The 15,604-nt window shown below is 37.1% G+C and overlaps 1 protein-coding gene across 2 annotated transcripts; it reads right to left on the reverse strand.

The window, feature by feature from the left end:
- Positions 1-1,872: 1,872 nt before the first annotated feature.
- On the reverse strand, positions 1,873-15,342 carry LOC115626295 (NADPH--cytochrome P450 reductase). 2 transcript variants are annotated; one of them, XM_030521623.1, is made up of 6 exons: positions 15,043-15,342; positions 6,612-6,808; positions 5,778-6,120; positions 4,152-4,276; positions 2,508-3,761; positions 1,873-2,353 (listed from the first exon to the last, which is right to left on the reverse strand). In XM_030521623.1, exons 2-6 carry the CDS (start codon positions 6,764-6,766, stop codon positions 2,209-2,211), a joined length of 2,022 nt encoding a protein of 673 aa, XP_030377483.1. In that variant the 5' UTR covers positions 6,767-6,808; positions 15,043-15,342; the 3' UTR covers positions 1,873-2,208. The 2 variants fall into 2 exon arrangements, with proteins under 2 accessions (XP_030377483.1, XP_030377484.1); XM_030521624.1 differs by lacking the exon at positions 15,043-15,342 and adding an exon at positions 7,141-7,486.
- Between the last annotated feature and the right edge of the window lie 262 nt (positions 15,343-15,604).

Genomic DNA, 15,604 nt, shown 5'->3' on the forward strand with positions numbered 1-15,604 from the left:
AAAGTCCACAAATGAAGTCCAGCGCGAGCCATCAACTGCCAGGCAGCGTGAAATGCAAGAGCAGAAATCGAAAGCCCCGTACAAACCCGGAGAGGAGGACTTTCGGATTGCGGCTGAAATTCAACGCTATCGTCAAAACCGCCTCAATGAGCTCAATCTTAGCGAGAGCGAGCTTCTAATCGAGGATGAAAACCTATGCGTGCCAGCCTACAAAATGGTAGTATTTAAGCAAATGCAGCGTCTAGGTCGGCGTCCGAATCCGGAATTCGAACGGCAGGCGATGCAGGCGCATCCCGGCAAGGTCATGCAAACACAAAGTTCCCTTGTACCCGATGATGTGAAGTCTAGTGAATCAGCACCAGCTACAACATCGACTGGACCAAACGAACAGGCACCGATAAGCCAAGGCTCTAAGCAAAATGCCCAAGTAGCGGACTTAGGACCGTTTCACAATTTGCCTATGCCGGAGGGTGAACCCAATTGTTTCGCTTCGGAAACAAACAGTACATGTAATTTTTATTTTGGAGATGATATCGGTGGATCGTATTAATTTATTTAGGCTCGATCTATGAAGTAGTCTATAGATAAGTCCCCCAAGTTTCCCAAGTTCCCCATTAATTGAATGAATTTAAAGGTATAAAATTATGAGTGATTAATTCTAAGGGGGACAAGATTTTTGGAAATATTCAGCAAGTCCGCCTTATTCTGATATCCATAATCAAAAAATCAGTTTATGAATGAAACATCTGCCATGCCTTGCAAGTTATATATACTTGTATATATGTAAGATGTTGTAATTTAATTGTAAACAAAAGTGTCACTGAGTACGGGGATATAATTAAAAATAATAGACAATAAAGAATGCATTTTTAGGTATTACTTAACATAATATGATATCTCTTTAATAGTGAACGCCATTCATAAGATTCTACCAACCGAGGAATGATTTTGAAAGAAATCAAAACATTTTTCGGCTGATTCGAAATATAAATACCTAAACAATCACTTGATAGCTATTTTGAAAACATTTTATAAATTCAATACATATTTTAAATCTGGAAGCTAGTTCATTTATTTAACATACTTCGTTTTTCCATTAATCGGTGATCAGACGAGAATGACGAGACGTTGGCGAATGCCAAGCGTTGAAAACTATATCTTATATAAAGATTTCTGTACCATTAAATTGGAACCAAATATATCATTGAGACATACTGGTTTCTGTTCACAAATTTCTACCATTTCATTCCACAGGTACCTCCTCTTTTTGCATTTCTTTTCAAATCTACTTAAAAATTATTTTATAATTTCTTTTCAAGCGTTGAAAACTGAATTTTACATGAATCTGTGCAATGTACTTACATGTGTCCTTTTGTCCTTTCTTGGTCTAACTTAACGACTACATTCAAGGTTAGGAAATTGAATACCCAATGAAAAACGGAGTCCTTCAAGCTTGATATGGTATTTTAAAAGGAACTCCAAGGTATGATTTTGACACTTGAGAAGTGGAAATAGATTGTGGGGTCCGATGAGATGATGAAAGCCTCGCTCATTTCTCAGAAGGCCTCCAAATTTCGAATATTGTCCAAAACAATTAAACATGAAGGTTCGAACATAATGGAATGAATGTGTTTTGTCCTATAATGAAGTGGAATCCGTTGCTAGGGATCTTGCAGCAGGATAATGATCAGGAATATAGTGGTCTGTTTTCACTCCAGACCTGCAATAGTTGAATTTTTCTTTCAATTTATTTAGAAAATACATTTTCAGTGTGACAATTGCACAATTTGTTTGTTTTAAATCACCAAAAATACACAATATATGCATACTAAAAAATTAAATTAATTGCATATAGACAAAAATTATTCACTATTACTTTTTTACACAGTTTACTTTCTCGCTCATTTGAGTTAGCTCAACAATCATTTAAGGCATATGGTGTGTATAAAGGGCAACATTTCAATTCATTTACACTACATCTACATATTCTTAATTGTGGTTGTAGTTGTAGTTGTTGTTTGTTGAACCGCGGCAAACGTTCCCAAACCGAGAATTTTACTTTATAGCTTAATTAATATTAACATACAGACAATGTGCTACTACATGCATATGGAAAATATGTATATACGCACAGTGATATGAAAATTTAGAAAAATGTGCTTATTACATGTGTCCGGAGCTTGTTTCCCGACTGAGAAATGTGCGTGATTAGCTCCAGACATCGGCAGAATAGCGTTTTTGTGCCTCCATCCTCTTCAAATATTGCACAGCATCCGCCTCGCTCATGTTACCCTTGCTTGACAGAATTTTCACTAGAATGTTTCTAACGTCCACAGCCATGTTCTTTGCGTCACTGCATATCGAAAAATATATAGAGATTAAAAGAGATAAACAAAGATTTAACAAATAACTTTAAATGCCGTTTACAAATTTTATCAAAGGAGCAATACTAAATATTTATTTTTAAACTAATTTTAGTGGCATTTCAAAGCATGATTATTACTCACCCGCATATGTAAAAGTGACCTTTGTTCTCGCCAATGACATTCCATATGAGGTCTGCATCTTGTTCAAGCAAATGCTGAACATACACCTTTTTCTCTTGATCTCGCGAGAATGCTGTTTTTAGCGTTAGTGTGCCCTTCTTTTCCCACTCCTCCAGCTCGGCTTCATAAATGTAATCCTCGCTGCGCTTGCGGCAGCCAAAATAGAGCACAGACTCGCCCACTGTTTTGCCCTCATCGCGCAGGAACTGACGCTCCTGTAAGAAGCCACGGAATGGCGCCAGTCCAGTACCGGGTCCAACCATAATAATGGGCGTTTCCGGTTTTGTGGGCAGTCTAAACTGCGACTTGCGTATAAAGACTGGCACCTTGACCTCCTCCCCACCGTCCTGCGGCTGCTTATTTTTCAGGTATGTGGTGGCCACACCTTTGTTCACGCGTCCCGTGGGCGTCTTATACTCTACCAGCACCGCTGTAACATGCACATCGGTCGGATGTAGCTTGGCCGACGACGAGATGGAATAGTAACGCGGCTGAAGGCGAGGCAGCAATTCGCACACGTGGTCAATGGGCGGTCGACACGTTTTAATGTCCTCCAGTATGTGCACAATATTGCGACAGGCGTCTTGTATCCAGCTCTGGTACTTCTCCTTGCCCTCGGGCGTTATGGATGCCATGCTACGCAACAGTTGCTTATCTGCCTCATCCGAGCAGTATTCGGCCAACTCTTTAAGAATGTGCGTACGCGGTATGGCAGTGATCTCCAGATAGTGCGTCAGAGCGGTGCGATAGGTGGTGGGGCAGGGGAATGGATGCTTTTTGCTGCTATCCGTATCAGTATTGATCAATGAGAAGACCGTATCCAAATCGGCATTACATAATTGACCCAATTTCTCCACCAGCGACTTGTCATTGATGGGATACATGGCCACATGATCGCCGGCATCGTAACGCATTTTCGAACCATCGATATTCAGTTCGATGTGCATGCACGAACGGCCGCCGCCCTTATGCAGTTCCCGATTGACTCGAATGGGCGCCAAGAAGGGATTTTTGGCATCGAAGGGTGGTCGCTGATTTTGCATTGAATGCAGACGCGCGATCTCGCCAGTGTATATGCGGTCTGGCAGCACATCGGGCTGCTCCAGCAGACGATATTGCCTGATGAGCACCTCCTCACCACCACCCTCAATGCCAAAGAAGTCACAGACGGCGGGCCAGAAGCGATCCTTCCACGTAATGAAGTCATCTTCAATGCTGTGGATTCAAATTAAATTTCCATTAGTTCCAATTTATTTTATAAAAATAAAAAACGGTTCTATTTGAAAACTATTATATTAAAAATTGAAAACAATTTTTATTTGATTAAAGATATCCTTCAAAAAATCAAATTTTACAGATTAAAACTTTTTGGTGACTATTGTATTAATACTCGTATTATAGTGGATACAATTTAGAACTTATTATTGAAAAAGCTTATTATTCAGCAGAACAAAAAACAAAAGCGCTAAAAGCATAATTAATTCTTCTGTGGATCTTTAAAATACTACATCTGTATGAAACTGAATTAATATTATACATTATAGCCTCTGTTCCTAAATAATGAATGAAGTTAACTAAAAAAAAAAGGAGTACATGCATACTTACTTCGCATCATCATCGCCTAGTCCGAGTTCGAATACTCTAGTGGCGCCCAATTCCTCCAGCCGTTTGTCCACATGGATGGCTACCTTATTGTAGTGCTCATAGGTTTTATTGCCCAGACCGAATACCTATAAAGTTTAGGAGAAATCAACAAATTAATAACTGCGCATATCAACAGGTGTGTCTTCCTATATTATCATAGATATACATATGTATGTATGTACATGTGTGTGGAAGGCTGTAATTACCCTGCGCTGTGCTCTTCTAAATATGCGCTTTGGTTTATTACATAAATCATTAAATAGCAGTGCGAGCAAAGTGCGGCATTGACGGCGCGTGCCGAGGCTGAGGGCGGCATTGAAGCCGAGCGTATTTAACATGCTGCTGCGGCTGTTACGTCAGCCGAAGACATTAACGCCGATACACCTCTCTGTGTTTTAATTCAATAAACGTTTCCACTAGACATATTCACGTTAAGCTATTATAATTAATATTCGTCATTTTTTTTAATAAACAAATCGCACATTTTACGCAACCAAAACACTTTGCAGGGCGGCGTGTGCACGTTTTGACAATTTATGGTGGAACGCTCAGCTGTTGATAAGGCGTCTATTGTGAATGGCGCATGGCGCAAGCATTTTTAAGCTTTCGAGCACATGTGCACGGTGGGCACAATTCAAGCAAAATCATTTCAGAAAAGCTTATGAGAAATTGTCAAATATTTTAATATTTAAATTACTGGCACGAATGTATAATTATCTGAGCTTATCTGAGCAGTATCCGTGGCTATATAATATATTTGTAATCTGAACAGACGTTTATACAATATTATTTTAGCATTTCCATTTAAATCACCAATTTAAGCGCTTTTTGCTATAAAATAAAGGTTCAATTTATTTTCTTTATTATATTTATTTAAATATTTCCTATTCCAAACGAATTTAAAACTTTATGAACTTTTTTAAAGCATACCATTGACTACTTTTTTAATGTAATTTAAATGTACGAGTGGTATTTAATAATAAAATGAACAAAGTAGAAACGTAATACAAATATAAGGATATTATTGTAATAACGTTTGATTTTAAATACTTTCTGAAATTTCAAGAGAAAAGCTTGATTTTGTGCCTGATTAGCTTATTACTGCGCTCTGTATACTACGTCAGCGAGTCGAATTCGATTCATGGATGAGCTCAGCATTTTCTTTATGTAAATACAGTACCATGTTAGGTCAATTTTTAATTATATACAATTGTATAAATATTTATATATACAATTCACGTATTTTTTATTTGGCACGCAAAAAGGCATGGGATATAAGCGAAAATAAATCCATGCGGTTATTGTAAAAATATTTTTAAATGCATATTGCCAAGCTGGCAACCTTTTTTAAATATCTAAATCTTTGTAGAAGATATTATCAGCCCTGATAAGCACAAATAACAATTGTATGAAATACACAATTGCCGCTTATTATTTGATAGAAGGAACGTTATCATTAGGGCCACTGCTCGATAAGCGTGAATGCCGGCAGTTTTGAAGGCCAATAGATAGGCCAACAAACCACCAAAACATGTAATCGCTTTTATGATAACGGAGTACTATTAGTTAGAGGTACTGGCTACTTACCGCATAGTTAAGGCCAGTTAGATCGACATCGCCATTGTTGATCCACTCATAGAATTCCATGGCATTATCTGTGGGATCACCCTCACCATAGGTGGCCAAACAGAAGACGGCCAATGAGTTGGAGATGTCTTTCAATTGCAGCAATTCCTCCATATCGCATTCCTCAGGATCGGCAACCATGCCCTTCAGGCGATAGCGTATACCCTCTTTGGCCAGACGACCGGCAAATTCCTCGCCGGTGCCCGTCTGTGAGCCGTAAAAGACGACCAGACTACGACCCGAAGTTTTCAGTTTCTTGATAAATGAATTCTCAACAGCGCTGCTGGTGCTCACTGTAGTAGGTCTGTATGGAATCAAAGTTAATTAGTTAGCATAAATCCACATGGATAGTGCATTATACTATATTAAATTAATTTACGTTCAGACAGGCAAATAATCTGTACACAAGTATGTATACAATTAAGTATGTGTGTCAGAAATCGGCAAATACCAACAATTTTATGCAAAAGGCAGGTTTTTAACGAAATTTGAATTTGTGTGCAAATTATTTGTCTGTCTGACCATAACTCTGCCCAATTGCAAGCTATCTGAAGCTAATTCATGCATTTCAAATGATAAACACTCTATATAATTATATTAACACTCTTTTCGTAACAGTCTGATATGATAAAAAGATTGATTGACTGTTTTACAAAGTTCATCACCATTTAACAATCTTCAGCAGACAATCAACATCAATCGAATCAGCGTTAGTTGAACTCTAAATTCGAATTTTATTCACAAGCCGGGTCTTTGAACTATTCATGTATGTATGCAGTTCGAAGTAATACTCACTGTATGGAATAGCTTCGGATGGGCTCCTCTTCCTTCTTGCGACTGCGCAGAAAATACCAGGCAGCACCTGCTATAAGTACCGCCAATAGAGCCACATCGAGCAGGCCCAGAAAGGGCTCATCACCTGTGGCTTCTATGGGTTTCTCACTGGCCATACTGATGAGGAGGATGACGTTGATGCAGACTGGACTTGGTTACTGTGAATATATTTATAAACATAGACAGATATAAATAATAGCTATACTAGATATGTATGTGTGTACTATTTATATGTAGATATGTACAAGTATGTGTGTAAGAGAGTTTGCAGTTTGCCGCATTTTCATCGCAAAATTTGCATACACTATACAAAAAGACGAAAACTTTTTCCATTTGCATAGGGCGCACTTTGAAACGCGTACCCACATCGATAGAGCTCTGTATATATGTATGTACATATGTATGTATATATGTACATAGGTGGTAGGTGTATGTGTAAGTGTGTATGTAGGTATACATATATGTATGTATATACGACAGCGATACGCACTTAATGTATGCCACGTAAGCACAAATTGTATGCGACAGAGTCTCTCTCAGAGCCGCCAATTTTTACTATAGTAGTGCCTGTAACGGTCCGCACTTCCGCACTTGCTCTAACTGTAAACTGATGCAGCTCTCAGAATCTCTCTCTCTCTCGCTCTCTCTCTTTCTCTCCCACTCTTTCTCGCTTGATCAGCGTCAGGTTTCCCCATCTTGACATTGAAATTTGAAAAACTATAAACAAGCTCGCCTTGCCAATTCGTTAACTGTAATATCAACTATAATTTGCCGTTATGTAATTCAAAACAATTTCAACTAATATGATGTATGTATTTGATGTGTAATTGCAGGCTTGCACAACTCGCGACGCGACAGCTCCGGTCTTGGTCTAACACTAAACGGCTGGCGCGGTGCAAACACGATTTTATTGTCTGGCTATATATTTGCACACGAAGCTTATCAACAATACAATACCCACACACATACACATTTACAAACAAGCACTCACACAATCACACGCTTGTTAAAATCTATTTCATATTTTGTATGTACAATAGTGTAATGGAAATGATGAAAATGTCGAGGCGGGTGCGAAAAAAGAAGAAGAATTATAGTATTGCGTGAGATTATAGAAACCCCCATCAATGAAGAAAGTGCTACAGAGAATAGTATACAAATAGTATACAAATACACATTATATATTTGATAAATATTCGAGTTTTCTGAAATTAACAAATTTAAGATAAACTTTTCACTATCCCTTTCACCATCATTGTTTTGAAATGTTAATATTAGCAGCATGCTTTTACAATAACTAATTCGAATAGTTTTTAAAGATATTTGAAAAATAGAACAATGTGGAAGAACTTTTTATCTGAGCTTTATTGAATACGAGTCTTATTAGGCACCACTTTTCTTGAAAATAGTTTCAAAATAGTTCACGACCAATAACCTAAGCCGACAGACATATAGTATGTATATATGTACTTATTATCAGAAGGATCATGACATTAAATACTTTAGATACTAATTAGAATTACTAATAATATACCAAAAGCATTTGCAAAAAAGTGTCAATTAATCATATGACGAAATACTTGTATTTGTAATATAAATTTTAAAACAACTTTCCGTAGCTAATATTTGTTTCAAGATAAGAGAAATTAGTCATTTTTCTAGTGTAACAATACAAACTTTTTATTATAAATATTCCAAATTTAAATGAAGAACCAATCTATTTAAAAACCTAGTTGCCATTTTCGACTTCTAAAACAAAGGGAAGAGCTAACTTAAAATGATATAGTATATATATATTTGATGGAAAATACATTTGAGCCAATATTTAAGAATGGAATTCTTAGTAATTATCATTGAATTATCATTGAATATTGATTTATCGAATTATAAATTTACAATTTACAATTTTTTGCTACAGTAGAGAATCAATCGGTATTAAAAAGGTACTTTCAATTTCATCAAAATCTTCTTAACTACTTTAACCAATAGTGATAAATGGCTGCGAACTTATTTATACCTTTTGTGTTCGTGGACTAAACAACAAATTACATCATTAACTGTAAGCGTTTGTAGCTACCGGGCAATTATACATAGTTGCTGACGTTTTCTAATGAATGCAAATTACAAATCAACGCCAGGTAGCCTTGCAAGTTTACGACTCGTCTGTACTCTTTCCTATTTGGTGTCTACGTGTTTCCTATACACAGCCACTATACTATACCAGTAATTTAGCATAGGAATTGTCAGTGCGATAGTTCTAAGAGTGGAGCGCGTGTTGTTGTTGTTGCTGTTGTTGCTGTGGTCAACAAATGGCAAAAAATAAATATTAAACATTAGCCAGCGACGGACGCGTATGCAAATTACCGCCGTCAATGCGAACACATTAGGAAAGGTGCGCTATGGTCACAAAAAACGAAAACGAAACACACACAAAAAATGAATAGCAAAAGAAATCGCCCAAAGCATTGCGAATTAGACAGACACACGAGGTGGGCTTGAAAAACTGAACACAAATGTGGAGGACAAGTGGCGAACCGAATGTATTGTCGCACTTTGTAGGTCAAAATTGGCAAAGTGTGACGCTCGAAAGATTTTGGAGGAACTGGACATGTGATGTGTTCCAGCCAGAAAGATGGTTTCTATTATTTATTGAGGTGGTGGGAAAGCTTATGCTTTTTTGGAGCTGTATATCGTATGACTTGGATGGAATGGACAAACATTTAAATAATTTCTCGTAGTAATGGATCAATCGATATCTAAATATATTATATAATATTGTTCCTTTTTCTTCCTTTTCTTTGTTGCATTTCTTTGTTGATAACTGATATCCTGCTGGCTGATGAGCTACTCATTATTAACTGCTAATTTAATTTGTTAATAAAATAACAGAAGAATGTCTTCTTTGTTCGTGCACTAATTATTATATTATTATTAATAACTGACACCACATACAATTACCCTTAGTGGAGTTCCCTCAATTGAGTAACTAAAAAAAACTCAATGTCAAACTATAGCTCGCCAACTCACGTTTCTCTTTCCTCCACGGTCGCCGTATCGACAGACCACACAAAAATTGCTGGCAATCGGTCAAATTATACATATACATATTAAATTTAAATAAATGCGGTTTTTCACAATACGGTTCATTGACAAAATGAGGGACAGCATTATGGTACAGACGGCTTAAGGGCAAGAGATGATGGAAATGTAGTACTTGACGGTTCATCCAGAAATAAGTCAAATTTTTGGTATATGGTTCTGAAGCGACTTCAATTCATCCCATCACAGATATCAGGGGTTGACAGACGAAACTAGCTTAAGTCTTTAAGCCAAATATTACAGATTAATACTATTTAAACATTTTGAAACTGTCGCTTTCGCACAAACTAGGTCGGCTTTACAGAATACTCATATTGGTGAAAATTAAGGTTTTCTAGATATTTTAGGAATTTAGTTTAAGACTTATTGTATAGTTGAAGCAACTTGCTTCCCTTTTATCGCGCAAATTGAATCTATTCGTGTGTTTTAAAGCGCGTTTACAATTTATCAGACCGTAAAGGTTTATTTATATATGTATATACTTACATAAGTATGTATATCTGGTGATTGGCGTGTGTTTTATGAGCAACTTTGCCACCCAATGTGAAAGTATGATTGGCCTTTCTGGCAGTGCGGGTTAATGAGTGAGAATCCCTTTAACCAGGCAGTCAGTTAACCAAACATTGAGAGCAAACAAACAACTGTGTTTTTTCTAGTTTAACGCCACCTCCAAAGGGCAAAACTCCTCCAAAAGATTACTGATAATTCCCTCAAATTTCGCGTCTGTTTACACTTTCGCAGCTGTTCACAAATAGATTTAAAAATTTGTTGCGCTTCCGCACCCACTAATAGTTTAATCCCCGATTAGAAATTATAATTTCCATGTTGTCTAGGGCAAAAAAAGAGCTTATCGTTACAACTTGGCGTCATTTTGCACGCGCACGATGATTTGACGATTCCCGCCCCGGCGATGCGATCCAGATGTACCGGAGGTATACGAAGCTTAACGCTCGACAACCGCAGACTATAGTTGGAACTGCCATTGAACTATGCACGGGAATGTTTATATGTATGTATGTGTGTGTGAACGCTCTTTATGCTCATAGTAAGCATGAATAGGCGAGTTTTTTGTTTCTTATCTCTATGGCGTCTTTGGAAGCGTAAGCCCGTTTAATAATATTTACAGACATGCCTTTATAAAAATGTACATATATATATACTATACGTATATATATACAGTTGCACAGAGATTGAAATCTGTTCGATGTTTGTCAATAAATTTTTATACTCTGTACATGAAATGTACAAGAGTATATTAGGTTTGCGGGAGCTGAAAAATGTAACAGGCAGAAGGAGGCGTGGCAGACCCCACAAAGTATATATATTCTTGATCAGCATGACGAGACGAGTCGATCTAGCCCTGTCTGTCTGTCTGTCCGTCTGTCCGTCTGTCAGTCTGTCCGTCTGTCAGTCTGTCCGTCTGTCCGTCTGTCCGTCCGTATGAACACCTGGATCTCAGAGACTATAAGAGATAGAGACACCAAATTTTGCACAAAGATGCGTTATGTGTGTATTCTATACGAGTTTGTTTTATTTTTTTGATTTTCCCCCCCACTTCCCCCCTATGGGGGTTTTCCCGATTTTCCATTCGTATAATCGCCTATATCTCGGAGACTATAAGACCTAGGAACACCAAATTTTAGTCCCAGATGCCTTATGTGAATACGCAGAAAATATATATTTTGGAATTTCCCTCCCTCCCCTCTCTACCCCGCAAATCGTAACTCCCGTAATTCTTGGAATTTCGAACTAAAATTTTGTAAATACCCCCAGTTGGTTATTATATGTCCGTATACCAAGTTTCACTATGATAGACCGATTTAACGAGAAGTTATAGCCATAAATATATTTGCTGCTGCAGCGCTGCTCAAGCGCTGCCCGCGGCTGTTGTTGATGTTGCTGTTTGGTTGACTGCGAAAATGCTTACACAGACACGAATAGATGCGCATAGGCATACATACACTCACACAGACGCAATTGCTATGTAAATGTGCAATTATAAACCCTTTACGTGAGTTCGAATACCGAGAGAGGTAATATCGATCAAAATTTTTTTTTATTTTCATAATTTTTTTTTTTCTATAATTATTGTAAACATATGTACAGAGTATTTCAAAGTCGGGACACCCGACTTTAGCTTTTTTACTTGTTTGACATAAGCATGTTTAGGCTTTGAATAATTACGCGATTTCTGCTGATCTTGGAAAGTACTGCGTGTCTACAAAGCGCTTGAAACAAGACTACAAGTATATAGAAATATAAGCATTTCCAATATGTATTATAATTAAATATTGAAAATACTGATGCAATATAAATGTATAAATAGGGCTGGTTGCAAGCTTGAGCTAAGCCAATTTTAGATATTTCGAACCAATATTTAACGAAATTTAACAATTAAGGAAAATTTGTTAATTACATTTACGAAATCTTAGGACTACAGAGCGTAACAGGCTCAATATTTTTTCAATTAGAGAGCCTTTACTAATTTCGATTCTAAACATAAACAGATATGTAAATAATTAGTTGAAATATAAATCTCAGTATAAACAATAAGATAAAAGAGGCGGGCAAAATTCTGTTCTAAGAAATTGCGATACGTTTTATATTATTTAAATAGTTCAGATTAATAGATATTTGAATGCTGCTATTCGATTAAAGTATAAAGTACTACATAACAAGTATTTATAAGGGGGATGTTGGTATATTCACAGTTAGCGTATAAAGCATTAATGAGACTTTTGCAATACACTTTAAGCAATACTCTAAACTTTAAAATACTTTAACAAACCCTCTGTATAATGTAGTTAAAACAAACATTAGCCTCCACTAAAACCATTTCTTTGTTTTTAGAGCTTGTTCGCTCGGCAAATTGTTTTTGGTCCCTCTATTTCGAAATGGTTTTGGGTTTTCTAAAAAGTGAAAGGGCAAAAGTGGAGCGATTTTAATTATGGCTGGCAAGTAACTTTAACGTTTGGGGTGTTTCTGGGGCACACGAATGGCCCACACCGATATGCTTTTATTCAAACAATTTTATGAAGGCATTACGTATTTACATACGTTTTAGAACGAGTCGGTTCACTGGGTTCAAAGTCAAATATTGTTGTAATAAACAAAGGTAAATGACATTGTTGCGCTGATTGTGAGACGCGTAGAAACATATTTCTAACTAAAAATAAAAATATACAACTAAAAATATAGAAATAGGTGAAGCGCACTTTTTTGTGACTCTCACGTTCAATCTGTACCTATATCTCTATCTGTCTGCAGTCGGTTGTCTGCGAAACATTAAGTTTCAGAGACCAAACTAGCCCTATATGTTCGCTTAGACGCTAGGTTTGATGAAGGTAGCTCTGCTCTTCGTAGATAGAACAGTAATTGTGTCTAATAAACAAAAAGCCTTTTCCAAAAATCCAAATTTTATTTAGTACGGGTTTTGTTAAATATTTGTATGGACTAAAGCTATTAAACAAATGCTGATATCGTATCTATAACTTCTGAATATAACAGTTACAAATGTCTTCTGTTTTCTGTTGTCTTTGTATTTTATTTATGCATGTATAAAAATAAGCATTTAATAATTTGTAAACAGCAACATTAAAACGGGGCTTGTTTGAAATACAAAACGAATAATCTTAATACGAAAATCGTCGAAGAAAATGATAAAGAATTGTATTTACGTTTCAGTAGAAGACTTTAAAGGCAAAGTCACGAGTCCCGCCCACATCTAATATATTAAATGTACATACATGAATACATACATACATGCATACATATTGATTGTGGACCATCAAACCGAAATTTTGTGTTTTATTTTGTTCAAATTGGCCTTGTCTGGCTGCGTTTAGCTTAATTAAAAACAGCTGATTATATTAAGCTGTTTATTAGGTTTGCACTTTGTTGTCGCCCGCCTGAGTAGCGCACAACATTCAGACAGACAGACATATATACATATGGCGTACATAGTCCAAATTACAGAGCCATTTGTACTAGAGCTGGAAAATAACTGATGGAACTATCGATAGTAGCGCTTAAGTTGAATTTTTGGCATCATGGATGGTTTTTTATTCGGCTTTGCGTGTCAAGAAAAGCAACAATAAATTTTTAGTGGCATTCATGCAACTGGTTTTTTGGTTTGCAATAGACATTCTTGCAGAGCTGCTCTCAGATACTCTGCAGTTTGACCAAACTAGCTTCACACTCTACGATCAAACTATTAGCAATAGAGAAATCGATCCGAAGGCTGGCTTGAACATTATTTTAGGTGGGCCTCAGAGGGTTAAGCATCTTTGTCCAGTAAAGAGGTTTAAATTTGTCTTTCCATCAACTGATTTAGATTTGAGAGGAATTTTATATAGATATGTAATCATGAATGAACACAGATTTCAATGGTCGATTCAGCAAAGATGTTGTCTAAAATAATCTTGACTAACTATAACTGTTTGTATGCAAATAAATAGCTTTACAAAAATCAACGATTGTTTAAAGAAGTTGGAAAATACCGATGGTTGCAAGCATCAAATATTTTCCAGCTCTATCTGCAACGAATTTGATCAATAAAATGAGCAACAACAACAAGAGTAACCGTAACAGCTGATAGCGCAACAGGCTGGCTGGCTGGCCACATATGTATGTGTGTGTATACATGTATGTATGTACAGCTATAGTCTGCGCGTTTGTCAATTATACAATCTAAGCAGTTGATGCTGGAAATCTGTGTGTTCACACGCACACACACATGCGCGTATACTTAAGTACGCATATTTGTATGTGTTTGGGCGTGCCTAAAAATAGCGCAAATAATGGGAACAAACTTTAAACAAATTGCATTTTAAGTGTCGTTAAAGAAGAGGAAGAGGAGCAGCATGTGTGCACGCGCGTGTTTATAAATGTAACCTCAAATTCGTCTCTGAAACATTTGAAGCGACACAACTACCTGTTTGATGGTCAATACAAAAGCAACAGGTAGCGAACTTTAAACTCCCAACACATATGGCCATCTCGCTCGCACCCACAGCGCCTAATGCGCGTGCGTGTCTGTTTTATAATTATTGGTAGGTTTGTATCGGAATTGTTGTTGTTGTTGCCGTCGTTGTTGTTGTAACCTTGACCATCAATGCAGGGCTTCGTGTTCGAAATGTTCAATTAATTTATGAATATTGGACTGCGCGTGGCAAAAAAAATCGCTTAGTTAAACATATTGGCTGGCCGTAGTGCGCATTGAAATATTGTGTGTGCATGTATGTATGTATGTGTGTGTTGATATGGTTTTATTTACTTAGCATTTAACACTTACACTGTTTCTATGTACTTATTGAGACGAGCGCACAACAACAAAACACTCGTGCATGCACCGTACACACAATATTTTCTCCTAGCTACGAATTTGTTTTTCCTGATTTTCCACACACGTCTGCCGTTTTACACCGCTTTTCAATTTTTTATTTTATTTGGCTAAAGTGGACAGGCACGACGAAGACGTCAGACGTTATATATGTATGTACCTACATATATGTATTTCAAATATGTACACACATATGTATTTGTAGCTGGTTAATCACAGACTAACGGCAGCGCGAAATGAGACAGACACGTTTCCAGTTGCAAGCCGTCCGATTGACTGACTCTGACTCTGACAACCAGCGGCAAAAGTTATCAATGGAAGGCAGCAGCTTGCGGTGCACACTCACACACACACACCAATGCAAATGTACAACACAAGCATGCTTGAGTCAAACGGAACATATGGCTAGCGCTGATTGGCAGCTGTTCTGCAACTCTTTTGCTGCACAAACAAAAAATACGAGCTTGTGCAAGCCTTTCAACACTGATCTGGCAGCTCTCGATGCTAGCAACGG

This window comes from Scaptodrosophila lebanonensis, unplaced genomic scaffold (assembly GCF_003285725.1).
Source record: "Scaptodrosophila lebanonensis strain 11010-0011.00,11010-0021.00 unplaced genomic scaffold, SlebRS2 tig00000085-arrow-pilon, whole genome shotgun sequence".
Taxonomy (NCBI): Eukaryota; Metazoa; Arthropoda; class Insecta; order Diptera; family Drosophilidae; genus Scaptodrosophila; species Scaptodrosophila lebanonensis.

Coding starts and splice junctions, on each gene's coding strand:
- LOC115626295 (XM_030521623.1), bottom strand. CDS start 6,766: ATGGCCAGTGAGAAACCCATAGAAGCCACAGGTGATGAGCCCTTTCTG. Junction 6,121..6,611: donor ATCCGAAGCTATTCCATACA/GTGAGTATTACT, acceptor GATTCCATACAG/ACCTACTACAGTGAGCACCA. Junction 2,354..2,507: donor GGTCACTTTTACATATGCGG/GTGAGTAATAAT, acceptor TTCGATATGCAG/TGACGCAAAGAACATGGCTG.